The sequence below is a fragment of the Trichechus manatus genome, unplaced genomic scaffold, assembly GCF_000243295.1.
Source record: "Trichechus manatus latirostris isolate Lorelei unplaced genomic scaffold, TriManLat1.0 scaffold00250, whole genome shotgun sequence".
NCBI classification, from domain to species: Eukaryota; Metazoa; Chordata; class Mammalia; order Sirenia; family Trichechidae; genus Trichechus; species Trichechus manatus.
In genome coordinates, this window is record NW_004444186.1 from 1650904 (window position 1) to 1676768 (window position 25865).

Here is a 25865-nt window from a genome sequence, read left to right on the forward strand (position 1 = left end):
ATAAACTAAGATGGTCTTGGTGACTTCCTCACAGTGACGCGAACACGTCCTTTTTTTAATTTCACATGACAAAAAGTCAAGGTAGAGAAGGTACCCGATCAACAACAGCTGCCCTTTGCGGGGTTGAGGAGGGGGAGAGAAATCACATCACAATCTTAGTTTTACCATCTTGTTAAAAGACTTCCCAGAAACAATACAAACGGGGGGTGGCAGATACACAGCCCCCATTTCAGGAACAGGGCTGCTGGAAGCAAGAAACACCTGAGCACACCTGGGATGGGAGGGGTGAGCAACAGGAGAACTCCGGGGGACGTCAGGCCTGGGTGAGAGGTCCTCTCTCCCCACCCCCTAGTGCCTCAGGAGGTGGAGGCCCCTGCCTGCTAGCACCACAAAGGAAGGATCTCCTCATCCAGAACCCCCTTTCTATCTACTAGGAGCCGGCAGAATCACTAGACTGCAGACTTGGGGTCAGAGTTCAGCAGTCGGAGACCCAGTTCCTGAGGAAAGGGCTGCTTGGGGGTTTCTGGAGACTCTGGAGAAGGCTGTCCTCTAAAGAAGACGCCCTCTGCACTCGATGGCCCCACAGCAGCAAAGCAGCTCCTTGCCTTCCACACTGCCCACCTCGTAGTTGTAGTCCCAAGTGAGTTCTGTCCCAGCCCGGATTCTCCTGAAGAGGAAGAAACGGATAGGGTGTGGGGGAGACAGCAGACAACCAGGCACCTGGGGTGGCGGTGGGCAGGTGGAGCTGGATCATGGATGAAGGGGGACCCTTGGAACTCCCCAAGCATCCCCTCTCCTGACTCCCTCTTACTTGCTGGCAAAGAAGGCCACCCAAGGGAAGCGAAGATCGTGGGTGTCCACGAAGACGTTCTGGACAAACAGGTTGGGGCTGCAGCTGTGCTGGAGGTCGAAGGACAGGACAGAGTAAGAGCCCGGAACACAGACTGGCTTTGTGGAATGGGTAGGAGCTGCAGGGCAGATGACACCATCTGTCCCTCCCCCATTACAGCAGAGAGATTTTGAAACAAAGCTACCACTTTAAAATCCTTTGAGATCAAGAATTTGTAACAAGAAAAGGTGGGTTTATATAATTGTGTTGAGAACTAAAAATTTCCAGGGCACGGGATAATCCAGTGTCTGGTGGTGGGAAGGGGTCTCACATTGAGGTAGCGGCCCAGGTTGCCTTCCAGCTTGGCGTCGATGATGTAGCACGACTCCTCACCATCGTAGAACTGGCGTGTGTTCTTACGGACGGGGGCGCTCTCCCCCTTTTCCACAGAGGCCATGTTGGTCGATTTAATGGCAATCCCATGGGTTGACTTCAGCGCAAAGCCTCGGGTCGATTTCACTGCTACTTGGCGCTTCACTGGACCTGGAAAGGAAGAAGCGTGGGTTCAAGACCACGTAGCTCCTGACAGGACATCCTACCCCGTTCTCATCCCATTTGTTGCTCAGGAAGACCAATAAGCCAAGAATTAGGCAAAGATCCTCAACGGCAAGTTTTCCAAGCAGGCCTCGATCTGGTGGGCAAAGGAGCGGAAGGTGGAGTAGGGAACTGGAAGGAAGAAAGGAGGAGGCCTGTCAAACGATACTAACAGTTCAGCTGTGAGGCTGGGGCCCTCTCAGAGATGCTTCCTTACACTCTTAGGATCTAGATTGTTTTTTCCTCTGTTTCTTTAGCTTCTTCAAAAAAACGTTCTGTCCCAACTTCCCTACCGTTCCTTCCCATCACCCCCCAAATTCTTCCGGACTACCAGACATGTTCTTCTTGTCCTCAAAGTCATCCCCTTCAGAGCCAGAGGAGATGGTCTGGATATCATCGCTGTCCACTGCTGTGGCTGAAGTCTGACCAGCGGTGGGCTTCCGGCTGGCCCCACTTTCCCCCTCACTTTCTGTGCTGCTGGACAGCGTCAGGACATCCTGGGGGCAGCAGACGGGCGAGAAGAAGGAAGGACGGTAAACAGGGAGAGCCCTTTCAAGTCCCTGCTTTTACCCATGGTTAGGCAGGAAGGGGCAAGAGGAGATCAGCTACTGGATGGCAGACAAGGAGGCAGGAAGTCAAGCCACAGAAGCAAGAGAAGCCCTAACGGGAACGACAGTGAAGGGCTTGGGGAGGCGAGGAGACTGATTACTCACACTGAATGAAACAGAAGGCTGGCTAAGGTGCAGCCTGAGAAAGTCACTCACATCAGGGTGGGACTGAGCAGAGGCCATGAGTCGTCGGCTCTGATGCATACTAGTCTTACTAGGTGGGCGGCGGAGTCCCTCAGGCTTCACGGGAGAAGGATTATAACCGTAATTCCGAACACTTTGAGTAACTCTGATGGGAGGGGAAGAAGTAAGAGAGTGAGTCAGAGGGTTGGATGTCTCTGAGATTACTGGTTTGGGAGAAGGCGGATGGGGAAACAGGTCAGAAAGACGAGCACTTACACTGACATCTTGTTCCGGTCATCAGGGTCCTGATAAGAAGAGCAAGGGAAGGGTTAAACGCTTTCAAGGTCCACGGTACCAAATCTAACGATGAAACTTCATCTCCAGTGACCTCCAAAGATGACGACAGCCAGCGAGAGGTGTCGCACTTAAAGGGGGATGTGTGTGGAGAAGGCGCTCTGCAATCTGACGGCAACAGCCATCTTCTCATCCCTAAGCCCCTGCAGGGGCCCTGACCTTTCCCCGCGATGGGGTCTGATGCTCATGGCAAACACCAGGAGGGGAAGCTTGCAAGGACCAGGGACAAAGGTCACCACCTGCAATGTGAAGTCTCACCATCATCAAAAATATAGATTTTTTTCTAGTCTAGTAGAAGGAAGCAATGATGTAGATAACAAGAAACAGCATTTAATTAAAAAAAAAAAAAAAATCGTTTTTAAGTCCTCCACTTTGGAAAAGTCAGGTACTTTCTTCCCCCACCAGCAGGTTAATTTTAAAAACACCAAAGAAGAGAGGGAAGATAATCGGGTTTGCCACGAAGTATCCACCAAGTAAATAATTCACCCTGAAGACTCCCGGTGAAACCACGCTGTTTGTGAATGACCCAAATTAAATGAAGCCGCTGCTCTCAGGTTTCTGCCTCTGCTTACCTCTTTCTTGGCCTGCTTGATGTCGCCCTCGTCCTTGATACCCAGGCCTGAAGCGGAGGCCCTCTCAGCTTCCCCTCGGCCTCCCCAGGCCCGGCTCTCCCCGCCTTCACTGGTCTTGAAGGATGACCGGCTGTCCGAGTCAGCAGAGCCGGCTTCACTGACACTGTTGCTGCTCAGCCACGAGGCCACCTTGTTCTTAGGTGTCTCTTCGGAGGAAGGTGGATTGCAGCCACCTCCGGGGACAGACGGAGGGACAGGAATATGTGGGGGACCGAGGTCTGGGGGGCGGGAGTCCTTGGAAGCCGTCTCAGATAGTCCGTTCTCCTTCTGGCCCCGGGTCTGCCGCCGGGTAGCGTAGCTGCGCCACACGGAGCTGGCGCTGAAGTCCTCGTCCTTACAGAAGTTATCATCGGAGCTGTCGTCATTGGACTCTTCCGGGTCATCGGTACCGCTGTTACCGTCCTCCTGGTCCTTCAGGTCCACACCGCTGCTGTCAGAGGAACAGGGGACGTCACTCTCGTACCCCTCCTTGAAGTTCTCCACGCTCTCGATGTGGTCCAGGTTCGCAAAATACTCATCACCCATTTCGAGGCCCTCCTTGTCTGCAAAGTCATCTGTCAGGATTTTGCCTGGGAATGAAGCACATTAAAGGCCTTGAGCGTTGTGGGGACCTTTGGGAAGGCCGAAGGGTCATGCCATGAATACCCAGTCCACCAGCACACAGAGACAACAGGCCTCCACATGGCCTCTCATCTCTCTCTGGTGTCACCTCCCCTTCCTCAGCGTCCTAATTAGGGGAGTATGGGGACCTCATTGTAGTTTTTCATCTCACCCTCTACCCCTTCCCATCTCTCCCTCTTTGCTCTGTTGACCTAAACAAAATTCTTAGCTCTGCTAAAAGATCCCTGGGGGTGGGGTGGGTAATGCAGGAAAAAACAGTATACTGGACTCCACAATGGCGTCTCTCCTCCAAACCATCGTCACTGCCCCCAAAACTTCACTCCTTTCCATCCTGTCTTCACAGAGTGCGTCTGTCCCTCCATGCTCCACCCAGACAGGCGCCTCACTCCTCGTGGTCTTTACGGAAGAAAACCTTGGCCTCTCCTTACTCCCAGTTCACGTGCCAAGCACTTCCTTCCCGTGTTCAACGGTCTCTGCTTCAATTCCCTACCATGTCCCAATGGCAGAAAACAACCCCTGCATTTCCTCACCGACCTGCATAAATACAGACGAAGGAGCCCTTGGCGATGTCGTCCAAGCAGCGGATACCCCAGCCCTTGTTCTGCGTCTTGAACAGCTGGAGGCGAACCTGCAGCCCGTGCTGTACCAGCCGGTTCGTGCACATGTGGGCATCACATTTGCAACGCTTGTTACACTCATATACCCTGGAAGGTCAGAATACAACCCATCAAGACAGGATCGCCAGAGCGGCCAGTAAATGCACGAAACGTTATGATCCTGAAGGTATCATCCTTTATGTGTCATGGAGAAAGACTCGAAATTAGATAATGGTCTGAGTGGATTTACTCAACTGTCTTCGCCCTTTGATTCATTTTGGAATACAGCCCGAGGAAATAATTCGGAAGGGGAAAAAGGGATTTATATAGATGGTTATGGCAGTACGATTCCCAACAGTGAATACCAGAACACCTAACATCTGGAGAAAAGCTAAGAAAATTATGATTTGAATACAGATTACACAGCCTTTCAAGTAAGCATACAGATGGTCAATTTGTAGAACTGGATGCATAAAATAAAGATGTGAGAAAAGCAGAAACCAGTATGAGATACTGAAAGGGGGTCAGGAAACAGGACGAGCAGGCACTAACGTTCATGAGATCATTCTCTTCGGTAAAGTCGATTTCCGTCTTTTTAATACGTCAAAGTTTATTAAACACCAGGAACTGTGCTAGGCATTGGGGGCACGACAAGGAAAAAGGAGACAATCCCTGCCTTCAAGGAGCTCACAGTCCATCCAGTTTAACAATTTAACAACTTAATTATTTAAAAAATAAACTACGGAAGTTAATCAGAGGGACCCAGCCAATGTCAACAGCAAAGGAATTTAATAGTTAGACTGAAACACGGTTACCGTTTCAGACGCCAAGGCTTCTGCTCTGTCTGCTCTGCTCCGTGGTAAGAGTTTACGTCTAATTTCGCTGGTATGTAAATTTAAAGGAGCCTTTTACTTTTAGAAAGATAACAACAGCGACAGCGGCTGATGACATGAATTAGATCCCGCCGGCTAACTGAGATGCCCGCTGTCCTGGGTGGTAAGGATAGCGAGAGCAGCTCCTGGGCACTCAGCGTACGCTGTGTCTGGCTTGATGGAAATGCTTCACATACATTCTCTTACTCTAGTCTCAAAGCAGCCCGATAAGGGTCTATTTTTTAACTTAAAAAAAATTATTGAAGTACAGTATCAAGGACGCATATAAATCTACAGGTCAATGAATTTCCACAAACTGAACACACCATGTATTTAGCACCAGGTCAACAATTCTGTTGTTAGTGTTAGTTCACGGTGACCTTATATGTAACAGAATGAAATGCCGTCTGGTCCCGTGGCATCTTCATGATTGTTGGTAAGTTTGAGTCCACTGTTGTGGCTATAGCATCAGTCCATCTCGCTGAGGGTTTCCCGCATTTTCTCTGACAGTCTACCAAACGTTATGTCTTCTTCTAGCTATTGGTCTTTCCTGATGACATGTGAGTCGAAGTCTCGCCGTCCTTACTTCTAAGGAAGATTCTGATTAGATTTCTTCTAAGACTGATCTGTTCACTCTTCCGGCAGTCCATGTTACAGTCAATGTTCTTCACCAACAAACACCACAATGTGAACGCACCATTTGTCTTCCTGCTTCACGGCGTGGCTTTCGCTTGCATATGAGGAAACTGAAAGACGGCAGCTTGGGCCAGGCACACTTCAGTCCTCAAAGCGGCATCGCTGCTTTTTAACACTTTAAAGAGGTCTTTTGCAGTAGATCTGCTCGATGCAATATTCATTTGATTTGGCTGCTTCCATGGACGTTGACTGTTGGTCCAAGGAGAATGAAACCCTTGACAACTTCAATTTCTTCTCCATTTATCATGATATTATTTATTGGTCTAGTAGTGAAGATTTTTGTTTTCTCACTTCAAGGGACAGAGTAGCAGGGGTGGGGGTCTGGGGACCATGCTTTCAGGGGACATCTAGGTCAACTGGCATAACAAAGCTTATTAAGAAAACGTTCTGCATCCTACTTTGGTGAGTGGCGTCTGGGGTCTTAAAAGCTTGCTAGCAGCCATCTAAGATGCATCAATTGGTCCCAACCACCTGGAGTAAAGAAGAATGAAGAACACCAAAGACACAAGGAAAAGTATTAGCCCAAGACACAGAAAGGGCCACATAAACCAGAGACTTCATCAGCCTGAGACCAGAAAAGCTAGATGGTGCCTGGCTACCACTAATGACCACCCTGACAGGGAATACAAGAGGGTCCCGGATGGAGCAGGAGAAAGGTGGGGTACAGAACTCAAATTCTAGTAAAAAGACCAGACTTAATGATCTGAGACTGGAGGAACCCTGGAAAGTATGGCCCCCAGATTCTCTATCAGTCCAGAACTAAATTTCCGAGGCCAACTCTTCAGACCAAGATTGGACTGGACTGTGGGACATAAAATGATACTCGTGAAGAGTGTGCTTCTTAGCTCAAGTAAATACGGGAGACTAAACGGGCAGCTTCTGTCCGGAGGTGAGACGGGAAGGGAGAGAGGGTTAGATGCTGGTTGAATGGACATGGGGAGTCAGGGGTGGAAAGGAGGAGTGTGCTGTCACAGTACAGGGAGAAAATCAGGGTCACACAACAGTGTATGTATGGGTTTTTGTATGGGAGACTAACTTGAAATATAAACTTCCACTTAAACTACAGCAGTAAACAAGAAAGAATAGAAGGTTTTTGTTTTCTTCACGTTCAGGCATAATCAGGTTGTTAGCGAGTCTTCCTCCAAACCTCATGCTGTGTTCTTCCTCATACGGTTCAGCTTCTTGGATTATCCGCTCAGCATTCAGACTAAGAATGGTGAAAGAATACAACCCTGCCGCACACCTTCTCCAGTGTGAACCCCATAGTATCCCCTTGTTCTGTTCCAACGACTGCCGACTGATCCATGTACAGGTTCCACACGATCACAACTAAACGCTCTGGAATTCCCATTCTTCGTAATGTTATCCATAATTTGTTACGATCCACACAGTTAAATGCCTTCGCACAGTCGATAAAACACAGGTAAACACCTTTCTGGTATTCTCTGCTTTCAGCCACGATGCATCTGATAACAGCATATCCCTCATTCCAAGTCCCCTTCTCAATCCGGCTTGAACTTCTGGCTGTCGACATACAGGTATACTTGGTTTTCAATTATCTTCAGCAAAATTTCGTTAGCATATGTGATATTAATGACATTGTTCGACAATTTCTGCATTCCCTTTGATCGCCTTTCTTTGGAAGGTTGCGAATATACATCCCTTCTAGTCGACTGGCCAAGTAGCTGCGTTCCAAATTTCTTGGCGCAGACAAATAAGCACTTCCAGTGCTGAATCTGTTTGTTGAAGCATCTCAACCGGTATTCCTGAAGCCTTGTTTACATCAATGCCTTCAGTGAAGCTTGAACGTCTTCCTTCAGTCCCAGCTGCTCCTGATCATATGCTAACTTATGAAAGAGTCAAACGCTCACCAATTCTTTTTGGTATAGTGACTCTGTATGCCTTTCTTTCTTTTTTTTTTTTTTTTGTACAGATGAAGGTTTACAGAGCAAATTAGTTCTCATTAAACAATATATTGTTTTGTGACCTTGACTGTCAACCTCACGACATGTCAACCCTCTTCCCTTCTCGACCTTGGGTTCCCCGTTACCAGCTTTCCTGTCCCCTCCTGCCTTCTCATCCTTGCCCCCGGGCTGCTGTGCCCATTAGGTGTTGTTTTGTCTTATGGGCCTGTCTAATCTTTGGCTGAAGGGGGAACCTCAGGAGTGACTTCAGTACTGAGTTAAAAGGGCGTCCGTGGGCCACACTGTTGGGGTTTATTCAGTCTGTCAGACCAGTGAGTCTGGTCTTTTTTTTGTGAGTTAGAATTTTGTTCTACATTTTTCTCCAGCTCTGTCCAGGGCCCTCTGTTGTGATCCCTGTCAGCAGTGGGTGCTGGTAGCCGGGCACCATCTAGTTGTGCTGGACTTCAATCTTCCTTTGATGCTTCCTGCATCATTCAAGTTTTTGCCCATAGAACCCTTCAGTAATGCAGCTTGGGGCTTGAATTTTCTCTTCAGTTCTTTCGGCTTGAGAAATGCTGATGATGTTCTTCCCTTTCAGTTTTTTAACTCCAGGTCTTTGCACATTTCATTATAATATTTAACTTTGTCTTCCTGAGCCACCCTTTGAAATCTTCAGTTCTTTGACTCACAACTCATTTTGCATGACTCAAAATGAGGAACAGCTGCAAACACGTTAGTAATCAGAACGTTGAATGCACGAAGGAGAATAGGAAGTCATCAAAAGTGAAATGGAATGCTTGGATCAATATCCTAGGTGTTAGCGCGCTGAAATGGATTAGTACTGGCCATTTTGAATCAGACAATCATATGGTCTATTATGCCGAGAACAAGAAATTGAAGAGAAACGGTGTTACATTCACTGTTAAAAGAACATTTCAAGATCTATCCTGAAGTCAGTGATAGGTTAATATCCATCAGCCTACAAGGAAGAACAGTTAATACGACTATTAGTCAAATTTTCACACCAATCACTAAGGCCAAAGATGAAGAAATTAAAGATTTTTATGACCTGCTGTAGTCTGAGACCGACTGACATGCAATCAAGACGCACTTGTAATTACTGGTGAATTGGAATGTGAAAGCTGGAAACGAAGAACGATCCGTAGTCAGAAAATATGGCCTTGGTGATAAAAATGGCACCGAAGACAGCATGACAGAATTCTGCAAGACCAACAACTTACTCAACAGAAATACTTTTTTTCAATAACACCATGGATGACTATACACATGGATCTCACTGGACAGATTACACAGGAATCAAATCAATTACATTAGCGGAAAGAAACAACGGGGGAAGCTCAATATCATCAGTCAAGACACAGCCAGGGGCCGACTGTGGAACGGACTATCAACTGCTCACGTGCAAGTTCAAGTTGAAGCTGAAGAAAAACAGCAAATCTACGAGAACCAAAGCACACCCTTGGATACATCTCATCTGAACTTTGAGACAGACCATTTCAAGAGAGATTTGATGCACTAAATGCTAATCACTGAAGACCAGAAGGTTTCTGGGAAGACATCGAACATGAAGAAAATTAAAAGTCAATAAAAAGGCAAGGAAGAATGGATGTCAGAAGAGATTCTGAAACTTGCTCTTAAATGCAGAGTAACTAAAATGAATGGAAGAAACGATGAAGTAAAACAAACAATTTTACTCAGTCCCTAAAAGCCCCATGGCAAAGGAGGGGGAGCGGAGGTGTGAGTATTAACAACAGGATCAGCTTGGAAGGGGCAGAGCCAGAATTTGAACTCAGGTCTAATCACCACATAATACCTTCAGAATAGCTATACTGAGTATCACTCACTTCTTCAACAAAATTTGTCTGAACAGTTACTACGTGTCAGGCAAGTAGTTAGCTACTGGTGATACAACCCTGCAGAAGATGAACAAGGAGACGAGAAAGTAGCAGTCCTCATGGAGTTGACACTCTAATGGAAAAGAACAAAAACAAGCCAACAAATAAATGTAAGCTGTCATAAGTGCTAGGAAGGATACAAGCATGGCAGTCAGACAGAGAATTAAGGGAGGGAGAATGACCTAGTTTTAGAGGGACCAGGGGAGGTCTCTCTGAGGTTAGATGAGAGCTGACAGCTCAAGGATAAAGACAGCCACACAAACCATGGGAGGAAGCCAAGAAGAAGGGACAGCACGTACAAAGAACTAAAAGGAGGCTGGAAAACACTGGGTGAGCTGGATTCAGGGACTGAAGCGTATCTGTGTGGTTGGCACAGTTCTGGAGGGAAAGAGATAAGAAAACCAGTGGTGTCACTGGGCGGTGCAGGGGGGTGCCGACCATACCAGGTGACTGTCAGAGGGGGTGACACCAAAATGACTGTAAAGTTTTTATACAGTGTTTCAGCAGAAATTATTTTTTATAAAAATATCCCTGTAGTTATCAGAACAACAAAATAAATTTTCATAAGCCCAGCTTACATGTATCACTGTACCTACAAGGCTAAAACTCTGCTAATTTACTCTTGGAACCTTCTAATGTGCTCCGGTCAGAGCTGTCATTATTACCCAATTACAATGACGCTCTGAATCACGTGGTTTCGGATGCAGGAACTACAAGCACGCGCTCTTGTTTCTGTTGCTGCCAGTGTTTCTACAGTGGCTGATTTTGTCAACGTTTCTGGTGTTTTAGCTACAATATTGTGGTAGTTAACACGGGGGGTGACGCACCGACCCGAGTGTTGCCTCTGAAGAAGACAGATAATACAGCGTCTTGTAAGCCAAGGTGAAGAGTCAGAATAAAACCCAAAGTGCACTGGGAAGCTACTAAAGAACCTCAAGCAGAGAAGCGACGTATCACTTATAGTCATACAAAAATTAATTTACGAAACATTTCGGATGGTTAAAAAAAAAAAAAAATACACTGAATGCTCATGTAGCTACCACCCAGCAGTATCTAAACAGTTACAAGGTTCAGATTTTTGTTAAACACATTCATGACACAATGATGCGACTGAAGTTTTTTGTTCTTTCCTCCATTTAGTTTTCTACCTATTCAGCATGAATGCATTCCCACATCTCCCCAGTGGTCTCAATCCCCCCTGAAGACACCCAGGCACACCCCGTTTTCTATGAAACCCGTCTTCCTGAGGGTCTTTCCCGCAGCCGTCTGACCTGCTCTAAGGCCTTGCTGTCTCCACCCCCGGCCCAGCGGTCAGCCGGGGGCCCCCTCACGTCACTGTCCTCTGGGGGCTCTCACTCCTTTGTTTAGGTGGATACTGCTTCATATGCCTCCTTCCTGGTTTTTTTTTCCTCTCATTTTGGTAAACATCTCCAGGAGGTTCTGGATAAGCTCCGGGCACTGGAGGTAAATTGTGAGGCACGGCACATCTACAAATGCCTTTAGCTTTACTTTCACATTTAATTGACAGTTTGCTTGGGTGTAGAATTCGAGGTTGGAAATAATTTCCCTGTAGAATTCTGAACAGATTCCTCAGTTGCCTTCCAGCCTGCAGTGTTGTTCTGAGAAGTCGGAAGTAATTTTGATTCTTTTATCTTTTTATGTGGTCTATTTCACTTCTCTAGAAGCTTTTAGGATTTTCTCTTTGGGCTCGGTTTTCTGACATTTTATGATCATGTATCTTAGTGGGGAATCTATTTTTATCCATTATACTGGGCTAGACTGGCCCTTTCAATTTGGAAACCCAGACCCTTCAATTCTGGGCAATCTTCTGAATTCTTTCACTGATGGCTTGTCTCTTCTCTTCTCTTCTCACTGTTAGTTATGCATCTCAAGCCCAGGTTAGTAAGTTCACATGTTCATAAGTAACCAACTTACCAAGCTACAGCCCACTCCCACTGTCCTCTTTGCTGGCCAGTTCTCCACCTCAAACGCTGGCTCCACCGCCTCTGTTCCATCTCTAAATGTCGGAGAGGCCAAGGCTTCCTCCTGGGCTCCCTTCTCTTCTCTGTTATCAATATGCTCTAGTGGACCTTATTCCATCCTTTAGTACCATTCCTGTGCCGATGATTCCTCAGTCTTTACGTCCAGCCCTTACACTTCTTCCTTTCTGGACATTTCCACTTGGATTACCTAATGGGCATCTAAGACTCAACACGGCTACAGACAGAAGGTGAATCTCACTCACACCTGTTCCTTCCCAAGTGGTCTTCCATCTCAGTAAACAGCACCATCACCACCCAGCTGCTCAAGCCAAACATTTTAGGAATTGCACTTGATTCCTCTTTCCCTTCCACTCCATAGTTAACCCATCAAATTCGGTAGCTTGACCTCCAAAGGCATCCCAAATCAATCCTCTTCATCTGAACACCACCCACATTCCAGTCCAAGCCCTGGCACCACCACCTCTCACCTTCACTCCTGTAATGATCTCCTAATTCCACTTCTGCTGCCTGAAGAACTACTCTCCACACAGAAGACAGAGTAACCTTAAAAAGTCAGATCACATCACTTGCCTACTTAAAATCCTCTAATGACTTCCTTGGGAGAAAGATGTGGCAGGCTGCTTCCTAAAGATTACAGCCTTGCAAACTCTACGGGGTAGTTCTACCCTGTCCTATAGGGTCACTGTAAGTCAGAATCGACTCAGTGGCAACTTTTTTTTTTTAAATGGCTTCTTATTGCACCTTAAATTTGATTCTAACTTTTCATTCTGGTTTACAGAGCCCTATCTGCTCAGGTCTTTGCCCACCTCTCCCTTCTGAACAAACCTCTCATTACTCTCCTCCTTGAGCAGTACGTTCCAGCCAACTAGCTTTCTCCCCTTCCTGAAATTTGCCAAACTCATCCTTGCCTTAAAGGTTCCCACAGAAGGTTCTTCCCGCTCATCTCAAGTATCTAATGCCTTCCTGTCATTCAGATACCAGCTTCAACTCCTTTGCACTCGAGAGAGGAAACTCCCTGGCTGCTTATTCCCTGGCATCTTCCAATTTTAACTCTCTGCATAGCGCTCGTCACTGTCCCATGTTACTGTTCTTTTACTTCCTCCCCTCAGGAGAATGAAGCTCCACAAGACAAGGGATCTCATCTCATTTGTTCTTGAAACCCTTCACCTAGAATGCTCGGCATACAGGAGGTGTGCAGTGTACGGACCTGTTGGAAGAACGGACTCGTAATAGACGTTTACAAAGTGTTTACCATTTCTCAGGCTACGCAGCTGTAAATCCTACCCTCAGAGAATGGCTCCATCTTTCAGATGAGGAAATGCCACTAAGTAAGAGGCTTGCCTATGGTCAGAAAGCTAGTTAGTAACCGGGACTAAAACCAAAGTCTCTTCTCATCTAATGTCTCTTCCCACTAAGCCACAGGTCCCTGTCACTGTTAGCGGAATTCATCAAAAATAATGATGTGGAACAGTCTGGCGGCTCCTCAAAAAGTTAAACACAGGATTACCACAGGACCCAACAATTCCACTCCTAGGTGTACACCCAGGAGATGGGAAAGCAGGGAATCAAACCGATACTTGTACATCACTGTTCACAGCAGCATTATTCACAATAAGCAAAAGGTGGGAACCCAAGTGTCCACTAACAGACACATGACTAAAGGAATGCCGGTAACCAAGAGGTTAGCAATAGTGCGGAAGAAAGGCCTGGCTGGCAATCTGCTTCTATAAGATTATAGCCACTGAAAACCCTGTGGAGCTCAGTTCCACTCTGAAACACGTGGAGTCGCCGCTAGTCCGAATCCTCTTGACAGCAATGGCTTATATACACACAGCGAAGTATTACTGAGCCGTAAAGAGAAATGAAGCTGATACACACGGTGACATGGACTGCAACCTGAAAACATACTAAATGAAATAAGAGGGACAGAAAAGGGCAAATCCTGTCTGATGCTGTTGTGTGTTACTGTCAATTCCCACTCAGGGCGACTCCACGCGTGCAGAGTAAAACTGCTGTGTAGGGTTTGTCAGGCTGGGACCTTTCGGGAGCAGATCACCAGGTCTGTCTCCCAAGGTGCTCTGGGTGGGTTCGAACCACCAACCTTTCGGCTAGAAGTCCAGCACTGAACAGTCTGTGCCACTCAGGACTCTCGCTGTATGATGCCACTTCTAGGAAATACGTAGACTAGGCAAAGGCACACAGACCGAAGTTCATCAGTGGTTCCCAGGGCTTGAGGAAAAGGGGGCACAGGGAGTTCCCTGCTTAATGGGCAGCGTTCCTGGGGGGTGATGAAAACATCTGCGAACGGACGGTGGTGGTACAACATGGTGACTGTGACTAATGACGCTGAATCAGACACTCAGAAACAGTCAAAATGGCAAATTTACTGTTATATGTATTTCACCACAATTAAAAAAAACACCAGTAGGCAGCAGGGAAAAAAAAAAAGACAAGCGTGTCCTTCTCCAAGTCATGTAAACAGTCGCAGATCTTCTGCATCTCCCCTTCGAGGCGGTGATTTTCATACACGATGTGTGTGTATCTGTGTCTACAAACAGAGCCAATACGTAAACCGAGAACACGCCTTGTCTATATGCCCCCCCTGTGCTGAGGGAATAGCAAAACCTTAAAGAAACGTGTTACTGAGCGCGGCACTGCTGGTCTTCAGTTACAAACAAAGTCAGGTCACATCCTCCTTCTAACTACTTCTGAATCTTGTACCTATTTCTATTATTACGTGTATCACACATTTTGTGTTTCTATACCCGCCTCTTCTCAGACCATAACCTCCTTGAAGGCAGGGATTATGTTATGCCTGTATTCTCATGCCTAGCAGTCCTTCATTTACTAAATGTCTGGGCACTTACCATGCACCAGGTCCTGTTCTAAGTGCTGGTCTGCCCCCACGGAGCTCACATTCTAATGCCTGGCATAGAAAAGGTGTCTGTTTTATTTTAACTGAAATGACAGATAACTATACCAGGTTTTCATTTTTTGATAAACTCTTGAAATTTCAAAGACTTGGGTGCCATGCATCTTTCTTCCTTTGCTCCTAATTTGCCATGACCTCATTCCCAATGCAAATCTCTGATCACCTTTCCAAACCCTCTTAAAATCTCGTCTCTTTTAGGAAGGTTTCTCTGCTCAGCCCCACTGTGATCCCCTCAGTTCTGCATTCCTTCAGAGCACTGCTCTATCTCCATTATATTGATTTATTAGTTGGTGTAGGTGACGTGTGGTTTTGCTTCCAACAAGGGAAACTCCGTAAGAACAGAAACCATGTCTTCTATTTGTTTTTTTGTCTTTCTCAGAAATGTATTCCTCACAAAATTCATTTCCAAAGACTTCACTTGCCAGAGTAAACTTCAATCTGTTCGGACATTCACGCAGCTATGAAATTCAGATCATCTTTTACCACAACAGAAAACTGCTAGAGACTATTCAATCATTCCATGTCCTCATTTCAAGGAAAGCCCAGGGAAGAGACACGTGTTGGAAAATCAGGAAACAAGATTTAATTAATAAAGTACCTTTTTTAGTATTCTATTTGTGGCTCCTACAAGCACAGACAAACAAGAACACGCCCCTCAGTCTCTGAGGTGCCCCCTTTCCTGGACCACTTACCCTGTGGGCAGACACTCTTCTAGTCTCTTGTACTGGTAGCCAGAGTTAGGGTTGATCTGGCCCCCGGGGGTGCAGGCTGTAGCCTGAATAGTGAGCTGGTGGCAGGCACACTTGGACCTGTATAGGACAGAAGGACACAAGAGTTAGGCCCGTGGCACTTTCTTTTAGGGACAAGAAGGACTGACAAATGGATGAGGACGGAGGAGTGGAGTTCTTATTTTTTCTCACGTAAATAACAAGGGAAAGAGTAAGAATCAGGTAAGAGACAGACAATGGCAGCTGAGAACAGGCCGGAGGGAAGCAAAGGCGAAGGACGAAGACCCCGAGAAAGCCGCACACGAGACTCGTGGCCCCAGGGCCACTCAGAGGCCGAGTCGGACCTCAGCCTCTGGACCTCACGAACTTCAGGGAGACTTCCCAGCACGGGCTCCAGCTGGGCAGGAACTAAAGAGACGGGAAACTGGAAGCAGTGTGGATGTAAGACAAGGGCAGCGGGGGAGAGAAAGTAACCACAGGGAACTTGGAGGCAGGGCAGCGTTCCCCCCGCCGACTCACTTGTCCCGGCAGCCATCCTTGCAGTCACAGCCAACCAGAAATTCCGGGCCTGTGTTAATGAAAACGCCTTTGCCCGGGATACGTTCCTTGCTGTAGGCCACTTGGGGTGGGGGGGTCGTATCGATCTCATTGACACAGGATAGAGGAACATCCTCCTTCCCGTAGGTGATGTCCAAAATATAGTAAAAAGGCTTGTAGGGCTGAAACTTCCGATCCACAAGAACATAGGGATCCAAACAGAACATTTCCAGGAAGAGGAAGTCACAGCCAGTCTCAAACAGGTAGCGTTCAATCTCCTGCATCGTCCGGAGGCAGAGTCCGCACGGCGTCTTGTAAATGACGTGAAAGCCCATCTTGCGGTTCACTCGGCGCCGGGCCGTCATCCGCCGGAAGTCATAGAGCAGCGGGACCAGCAGAGGGTTCTTGCCCCGGTACTGCTCACTCCTCATAGGTCTGACCCGAGACAGACAAGTATAGCTGCAGACATGAGGTAAGTAGAAAAGCTTCTCCATGGGGGCGCGGTAGGAGGGCTCTATTGGGGCCCTCTCCAGCATGCCATGGAACGCTGGAGGGGCCGGAGGGGCTGGGGGCACTGGGGGTGTTGGGGCAGCGGTTGTTGAACCTACAGGTGATCTGCAAATGAGATACAAGAGGTCAGACGAGAAGGCAACAGGACCTCTCCACTGGACAGTCACCCCGCAGCTAAGCCATTTTTCCCATCTTTCAAATAGCTGTGGCCTGAAAGCTAAAGACGACGCCAGAAAGTCAGATCATCCTGTGCGTACCCGACCTGGACAACGAACCCCCCGGCTACTGTTCGCCGACAGATAATACGCCTATTGCCAACAGTGTTAGCTTTCCCTAAAATCTGTGGGTTATCCAAGTAGAGTCCAGCCTTCTACCAATGCTTTTTTCCTGCCCTCTGTCCTACAAATGTCCTTACTAACTCCCAGGATTCAAGGAAAGAGGCTGTGGTGTCTCCTGTCTGTTGTACCAATGATGGCACCACGTTTGATGAGAAACTGTGACGAACGACTTTCTGGTGACGCTGCATTTCTAGGCACCCAGTTCCCAATTCAGCTGTTCTTGCTTTGTTTCTCAGAAACGGAAGTCAAAGCTTCCTTTCCAGGCCAAACTCCTCACTGTCATGATCTTCACCAAGCCCCCCGGAACCAAGGATCTTCCTCTACACAGTGGGCACCGAGTCCACGCTGCCCACCCGCCCGTCAGGGCCTCAGATCTTCTCACCTGTATGTCTGACTGATGCCAGGTTTCCCAGGGGTGTTTTCACTGAGAGTGGGGGACGTAGGCGGGGAGTGACCAGAGCCCACAGATCCTGGCCGGAAGGATGTGCTCTTTTTCGCTACCTGCTTCCGTGACTGGGCAAGCTGGCTTTCCAAGCTTCTAGGACAGAGAAGAGATCACAGAGGACGTGACGCAGAAAACACGGTATGAAAGAAAGTGGAGAGAAAGGAGGAAGAGCACTCACTCAGTGTCAGTTGCCTGGGGGGACAGAGGTGGCGCAGGCGGAGCTGCAGGCTGTGGGGGCTCCACTGGCTTGAACTGGGTTCCAGTGCTGGTCAGGTCCTGGGTGTACTGGACCACAGGGCCTTTGCTCCTTACAGCACCTACAGAAAAAGGAACTGGACTAGTGAGTGCACAACAGCTCTGTAACCTGAGTCCCTCCACACACCTGCATCAATCTATGCAATACAAAAACGCAGCGACAGAAACGCTCGGAATAAACGCTGAGACTGTCAGTTCCCATTAGTTATACCAACGATGAGAACGCTGGCACATAAAATAACAAACACTGACACTGGGCTCTGACTTCAAAAATGAGACTTTATCTTCCTGCCTCAGAAGATACATCTCAGCAACTATGTTATACTTTGGTGAATACAGTATTTTCAAAAAAGCATTCTTTATCAACTAACGTTGGCGGGGCAAAAAACAACTCAGGTATGCCAGGAACAGAAAACAAAAACAGTCTCAGCTTCAAAAAGTGACCACAGACAGCACACAAAGCAGACTCCAGACCTGGATAACAGAGGTAAGAATAATGGAGGTAAGAATAACGGAGGTAAGAGTAACAGAGATGATAACGACGGAGGTAAGAATAACAGAGGTCGTGATAACAGAGGCTGTTTAGAAAGACTCAGAGCCACCGCACGTGGAGGCAGCACACAGCCATCGCCACCACTGCCAGCAACTCGGAGCACACGTCCCATTTCCAATGCGTCAGCACTGTCGTCCTGCTAAACAAAGGACAACCACCGGAGAGAATGGCCTTTGCTGGTCTGGCCCCGAGTCTTCCTGCCCCCAGGGTATCAGTCAGGACATACCCATGTTCGGGCGTGTCCTCAGCTGTCCCCCTTGCTTCTTCTCCAACGCAGAGGCCGAGGATGTCTTCATGCTGAACATGGGCTCCAGCCGAGTAGAGCCCCGATAGATCCACTCACATCTTTTGTCATCCTGGGGGATTTGGAGGAAGGGGCAGGGTGACAGGTTAAAGGCTAGAATCTACTCTGCTGTCTGTGGAGAACACACAGCCGTGTACCTCCTCTGGGATGTTTCCCCAATGAGCCCTGAATTCCTCTCTAGTCAATAAACTTGTGTGCCGGGCACCATGGCAGGTACTTGGAATAGAAAGAAGAGAAGCACATTCCTTGTTTAAGGAATTACAGCAGAGACAGATGTCAATACCGAGAAGTGTGACAAGGGCCACAGGGGCCTTAGGAACAAAGGGGACACAAAGAAGAAATGTCATTCTAGCCAGAGGGCAAGGGGGAAGATAAGGAAGGGTACACAAGACCTAAAAGCTAAACTGAGGCTTGAAGAATCATCCAGATCTCAGTTCCTTCACCCCTCCGCTCTCTGTCCTGCTGTCCTACCAAACCCGACTGTGGACAAACTGAACTGCCTGCCTTCTCTATACCTACACCCAGTGTGACTTCCTAGAAAGGAAACAACCAGCCACGTGGATTGGTGTCATAATTAAAGTCGTTTTCAACAGCCACCCAGAGAGAAACAGAAAGACCAAGTAAAGGATGCCTATAAACAGAACAGATAGGAAGATAAGAAAGAGGAAAACTGAGGACTATCTACAAGATCTTCCTCATATCACCTCCCAGGCACCCCCCACCTCCGGAGCCCTAGGGAGGAGCAGTACCAGGAAGAGGATCCTGACCAGGCTGCCGTCCACCTCCTCGACCCGGGACTTCCACCATGTGCCTTCCCACTCGGTCTTGATAAGCTGGCCGCTCTTGAGCAGCACCATGGGGCGGTTGGGGTAGGCGGTGATATACTCCTCTATGAAGTCTCGGCAGGAGATGTCCTCTATGTCCTCCCAGGTCTTTTTCACTGTCCCGAGAAAGAAGAAGGGCTGAGAGAGGGCAGGCAGGGCATGTCTTGATAGGGAAAAATGGCTAGCAAGAAGATATCTGGTATTTTTCAAGTCAGCAGGGAGAGAAAAAAATAAAGAAATCATAACCTCAAGGGATGTAAAAATAAGAGCATGTAAATATTAAACCCAGTGTGTAAATGCACACATAAGCCAAGTAAATAACAAGTAAGCAATATACAAACATCAGTGACTTCAATCACTTCATACAAATAAATGTTTCTTCTCAGGGAAACGCACGTGGAAATTCCTGCCACTTGTTGATATAAAAGGAAAATCAAAAACAGCCAGATGGCCTCATGAAATAACAAAAACAATTATCCCTCCTTCTCACTCTGTCAGGCTTTTAGGGAGCCTGGATGTGTGTGTTCACCGCCATGTTATGGGAAACACAGCAGTTTGACAGCTGACTGCTCTGGGGGAGTGTTCCCAAGCCAGAGTCACGGCACAGAGGACACCCTGCAGTCTCCACCTGACAGTTTCTGTGGAAAGCGCTATGCAGGCTACAGACTGATACGGGCATTAGATGAAGCACGAGACTAGGAAAGACGTAACACCTCCCCAAACCTGAATCACTCAGAGACGAAATAAGCACACAGCTACGATAGAAGCGCTCCCCAGGGCCAGTCCCAACCTTCTATGCGCTCTCTGGCCATAAAGACCCAGCAATGCAATGAACAGACGAAACTCTATCTCCCAAAGGACAATAACCAAGCCTGTGAGAACCTTGTGCACCAAATAAATAAAAAACAAGAGATTTTCAACTGGGCGTCTCAAGAAGAAATACAAAATGGGGGGGGGGGCAGTGGGGAAGGACTAGACCAAAAGGCGGCGGGGGGGGGCACTCACATGGCCGGCAGATAGGATACAGTTCCGACTGCGTGACATAGGAAGCATAGCCATCATCAAAGAAAATGAGGAACCTGTAAGGGAAGCGTGACGGTAGAGACCTGGGGGTTAGAACACAGGGCGTATTCAACGTGTCGTACAGAAATCACTGTCACGGCTGCCACTCGTCCGGGTCAGCACAGATACACTCCAGGGACGACGTTCCAATCTACTGCTTTCTTCCTGCACCAAGAGCTGGGAATTCTCCCTTCATCTCCCCAGCATCTCCCCACTTGTTCTCGTTCCTCTCAGACTCCTATGCTGTGGCATGCAGGCTCCACTCCATCTCTTCCTTCTACATAAACTCCTCACTCCCCAAATCGGTCACCAGTTTTGATCCCCACTCCCCAAACTGGTCACCAGTTTTGATCCCTACTCCCCAAATCGGTCACCAGTTTTGATCCCCACTCCCCAAATCGGTCACCAGCTTTGATTACTCTCCTCTAGTCTCCTCTCTCTCAAGTTTTCTCCTTAAGAAGAAAAAAGGCTCATGCACATGACATCTGCTGCAAAGAAGCAGACTGCGTCTCTGGCCACAGGGGACTGGGGACACAGACGCTAAGTGTGAGAGCTGGACTAGGGCCTGCGCAGGGCAGGTGCCGCGCAGCCCTCCTCCGTCCCCTTTACGCTCCTGTCCCAGTACCTGAGCTTGTTTTTGACATTCGGTGTCTCAGCTACGATGCCAGCATACAGCCAGACCTGACTCCCGTCCTTGTACTTGGCCACCACTCGGCTGCCCACGTACAGCTTGTCAGGAGGGGGGTGGTGATCATAGGCAATGTGGTTCCCCGACAGGAGGCTCTTCCCTTTGTTGTCGAATTTCACCTTGTACTTCTTCCCTGGCCCTGAGTAAGACAGGACGATGACAAGCACACGAAGGCAACCACAGCAGTTTTCAGCACGAACGCCGGCTGCTGTGTGAGCGACAGAGGAAGGAAGGGAGACCTGCAGGGCTGCCCTCCACCGGCTCTTCCTCTAATCTGAACTCACCAACTGTCTGGATGGCAATAAGTGTGCCTTTGTGCCACGTCTTCGTTCTCTTCTTGCCCAGAATCCGCATGCTGACTATCAGGTCACCGTCTTTGCTCAGCTCGCCAGACACCTGACTTGAGGTTCCTGTGGAAGAAAGCAAAGACATACTGAGAGACGTGCCATAGGCTGGGTAGAGAGTGAAAAGGTAGAGAGGGCAGTAGGGTAACCAGGAAGTGGAGAAACCTCCGATCCTTAGTCACTTCTACTGCTCTGTTGGCCAAAGGCAAAATCACAAGTGACAGCTGACTCAACTGTTTATGCTACCAGGAGAAACCTGAGTATTTGAAGTTCATGTCATTCAAAACTCTTCACTTTGGTAAAACATTTCCAACTCCTATCAGTAATAGTGACTATCACGTTTAACATGGCGAGTAGCATTTGTAAGACATTTGCCTACAGGGTAATTAATAGCCCCATTCTACAAGCAAAGCTTCCCTCAGATCTCTTCGTAAGAGTCTGAGTTACTCTGCTCTCCCTAATCCCCACTTGGAAAGAGCAGTCATGGGCGTGGAAACAGCCTCAATGTAGACAGCTAAAAAGGTATTAAGAGCCCTGATGGCATGGTGGTTAAAGGGTTGGCCGCTAATTTAAATGATGGTGGTTCAAACCCACCAGCCGCCCCATGGGAGAAAAATGTGGCCGTCTGCTTCCAAAAAGATTATGGCCTTGGAAACCCTATGGGGCAGTTCCACCCTGTCCTATAGGGTCACTATGAGTCGGAATCGACTCGATGGCAAGGGGGTTTGTTTGTTTGTTTTTAAGGACAATGAGTCTGGTACATCACAAACAACCAGCAGACGAAAGACCTAAGCAGACAACAAACAAAACGACAAATAATCTTACACTGACCATTGATGTACCGCCAGTGGTGTTAGAAGAAAAGTACACGACAGACGTGGAGAATTCCGAGATGCTTACGCAAAGCACGTTACCCACAAGGCCTCTGGAGGAATCCACCTCCCCATCCTCCACTGCCTGCACCCAGGCACCTCCTGACCCTGACCTTTATGGACATCTTGGGAGCTGCTCTTCTTGTTGACAGCATCCATGAACTTCTGAACATCCTGAGCTGACTTTCTTAAGGCAGCCATGGCTTCACGGAGCTGAAGGGACAGAGGGGAGGGAAACAAGTTCCAAAACGGCACACGGGTTAGAAACAACTTGAGAATCAGGAAAACCTTGTATTTCAAAAAACAAAAGGAAGGGAGACATGTTTGGAGTTATATGGTTACTGTATCAGGCAAAAGCGGGCCTTTGTTACAAACTTGGTTCAGAAACCCGCTTTAGGAAACTTGGCTTGATTAATCACACTGGCTAATCGCTGTTACAGTCTACACTCGCTCAGCACTCGGTCGTCAGCGCATGCACCTCTTGGTGACCGTGTCTGCATTCTTGGCGTATCTATTAAAGGGTCGTAACCCACAGGGCTGATTCCAGGGTGAATGACTCTATGTCCATGGTTGAGGCGAACGGATGATCAGGCCGAAAGTTTCTCCCATCTTCACGTTGCTCCCTCTCACCCTCCCCTCACCCACCCCAACTCACCTTCTGGTCTTTTGGGGTTCTGTTTCCAGCATCCCCTGTGGATAAGGAGAACTCTAGTAAGTGTAAGGGACTTACACGGAAGAATGTCGGAGAAATCATGAACAAAGCTTAAAGCATTATCACTGAAGTAGTGAGAACAATCCAGATACAGGCATACACATATATGTAAGAGTATTCAAAATATCCAGAGAGATAGCACAACACGTGGATAACAGTGCTTACTTCTGAATAACGGAGTGGACAAGCGGTCATCTATGCGATTGGGGGCTCTCACTGTATATCACAATTATTATAACAATAATGTATTCACTAATCATGCAATTTTAAGTATGAGATGTGGTCAGTGAGTTAAGCAAAAATGTCTATTTTTGAGTAGCAATGTCCAGCAGAACTGTGATAATGGAAATGCTCTATATCTGCACTGTCCTATCCACTACCATTTGGCTACTAAGCACATGAAATATGGCTAGCGCAACTGAGGAAATGAATTTCAATTTAAAAAATTTTTTGAGGTATAATTCACGTATCATAAAATTCACCCTTTTATTAAAGTCACAATTCAGTGGTTTTTAGTATATCCACAAGGTTGTGCAACCATTGTAACTACCTAATTCTTGAACATTTTCACCACCCTCAAAAGAAATCCTGTACCCGTTAGCAATCACTCCTCACTCTCCGCTTCGCCCAGCCTCTGGCAACACTTCCTTCCTTTCCGCGTTTCTAAGACTGTCCTGTTCTGGATATTTCATGTAAACAGAATCACACACTATGTGGCCTTTTCTGTCTGGCTTCTTTCACTCAGCAGAACACTTTCAAGGTCATTCTACGCTGGAGCATGTATCAGTACTTGATTCTTTTTCATGGATGAATAATGAAATACCACGTTTTGTTTAACCGTATTTGGGTTGTTTCCACTTTGTGGCTATAGTGAATAACACTTCCGTGAATGTTCATGTACAGGATTTAGTGTGCATGTTTTCATTTCTCTTGGTATACAGCTAGGACTGGAACTGCCGAGTCATACAGTAACTCCATGTTTAATCTTCTGAAGAACTGCCAGACTTTTCCAAATTGGCTGCGCCATTTTACATTCCCACCAACAAGGTACGAGCGTTCCAGTTCCTCCAGATCCTCCGGAGCACTTGTTCCTGCCATCTTTTCGATTACAGCCACCCTAATGAGTGTGATTTTGATTTGTACCCCCGATGACAGATGATGCTGAGCACCTTTTCACACCCTTGCTGTGTGTGTTAGCTTCGGTGGAGAAATCTCCCAGTTGGAGACATCTTTCAGTGGGGCTATTTTTTTTTTATCGTTGAGTTACAGGACTTCTTTAATATATTTTGGATACTAAACCCTTTAAATTAAATTAAATCTAAACAGCCACACGTGGGTAGCGGTTACCATAACGGCCAGTGCAGTTCTCAAGATTTAGAAGATATATTGAAATATGGAAAACAATGTAAATGTCCCAAAATAACACAAAGGTTAAATAAGCTGTAATAATACATCCAGATGAGGCTCATAAAGAATCTTTAATAACACAAGGCTTAAAAAGTTAGGATACGAATTTATTTATTTGCTATGTCTCAGACTTGGAGAGAATACACTCACATACTTGCATGCTCACAAAGAGCTTCGGATATGGTATATGATTAAACATCTGTTATCCCAGAGTTCAGCATCACAAAGGAAAAGGCTTAACCACGTGTCCTGTATCTGAGCAGGAAGGAGAGGTGCATTTTGTTAATCTTGTAGTGTTTTCATTTTTATTATAAAGCGATGCATGTGGTGAAATATTTTAAATACTGTATTATGGGGCTGGGGGATCTGGCAACGACTTTGGGTGGTGGCTGCACATGATTAACGTAACTGACATCACTAAACTATAACCTGAAAGATGCTGAGTTGGCGAATGCGTCATATATATTTTCACAACAATAGAAAAAATTACTCTAAAAGGAATAAAAACCTAATGATTAAAATAAAATAAAAAATGCAAACACTACATATTCAGGGGAAATTAAGTGTCCCTCCCACTCTTGCTTCCAGTTACCCTCCTCAGAAACAACCAATATTATCAGTTTCTTCTGTGCCCAAAGATTTTCTATCAGGAGTAAATAAATGTACAGATGTATTCTCTCCCCCATCCTCTTATGCATATTCAACATGCGCGTTTTCTATGTCACTTCCCCCACCCCTTGAATTAAAAATACCTAGGAAAGTATGCCTATCAGTATCTAAAACTCTGTCTTATTCTTTTTAATAGCTATGTAATACCTTCGATGGTGGTACCATATATTTTTTATTTAGTCTCTTATTGATAAGTACTTGGGCTACTATCAATTACATACTATTACAAACAATGCTGCAATAAACATCTTTAAGTATCGCATGTGACTCGGTGTGGAATCATCATGAAACTAGGTTTGTGGGTAGCTGACAAATTTGCTACAGGTACTAGTGGAGTTCAAGTCACTAAGCTAAGATGTAGGGAGGAGACCACAGGTGATGTGAGGGAGATTAGGCAACATTAGGTTAAAGTGATCCAGGCAGTAATCCAGGTAAAGACCTGAATGAAATGTCAAGCTCTGCTAAAAACACAAGTATAAAGTTTATGCCAGTAAGTTGAAAACTTACATAAAATGAGTAAATGACTAGAAAATTACAAATTACCAAAACTGACTCAAGAATAGAAAAGCTTTACACACACACACACACACATACACACACACACACAATAGGGCCCTAGATGGCTTTACAAGCAAATTCCACCAAACATTCAAGGGCAGATAATTCCAATCTTATACATGCTTCCCAAGAACCAAAAGAGAATACTCTCTCTCTCATTCTACAAGGTCACCAAAATCTCAATACTAACATTACACGAGGATAGTACAAAAAGAAAATTTAGGCCTATCTTTCTTAAATCCTAAACAAAATATCATCACACCAAATCCAGCAATGTTTAAAAAGATTAATAACAAGAGGGAAAATGCAGAACAGAATTCAGATTCTCATGGAGTCCAGACTTTCTGGAGCCACGGAGGCTGGATGAATCCCTGAAGCT

At 46.7% G+C, this 25865-nt stretch overlaps 1 protein-coding gene across 1 annotated transcript; it reads right to left on the reverse strand.

Moving 5' to 3' along the window:
* Window positions 1–93: 93 nt before the first annotated feature.
* Window positions 94–25865, reverse strand: SETDB1 (SET domain bifurcated histone lysine methyltransferase 1). Its single transcript, XM_023724535.1, has 19 exons — window positions 22796–25865; window positions 22254–22353; window positions 21209–21334; window positions 20862–21063; window positions 20180–20253; window positions 19100–19290; window positions 18273–18402; window positions 17417–17555; window positions 17176–17331; window positions 15928–16560; window positions 15373–15489; window positions 4296–4465; window positions 3081–3709; window positions 2431–2459; window positions 2188–2320; window positions 1755–1920; window positions 1161–1372; window positions 812–900; window positions 94–667 (listed from the first exon to the last, which is right to left on the reverse strand). Exons 1-19 carry the CDS (start codon window positions 22892–22894, stop codon window positions 550–552), a joined length of 3513 nt encoding a protein of 1170 aa, XP_023580303.1. The 5' UTR covers window positions 22895–25865; the 3' UTR covers window positions 94–549.

What these genes read in the sequence shown, in the direction of transcription:
- SETDB1 (XM_023724535.1), bottom strand. Translation starts at nt 22,894, where the DNA reads ATGATTTCTCCGACATTCTTCCGTGTAAGTCCCTTACACTTACTAGAG. An exon ending in CCCCAGGCAACTGACACTGA is followed by an intron (nt 17,332 to 17,416) that starts GTGAGTGCTCTT and finishes TCTCTGTCCTAG; the next exon opens with AAGCTTGGAAAGCCAGCTTG. An exon ending in GGACAAGAAGAACATGTCTG is followed by an intron (nt 1,373 to 1,754) that starts GTAGTCCGGAAG and finishes CTTCCTTTCCAG; the next exon opens with GTCCAGTGAAGCGCCAAGTA.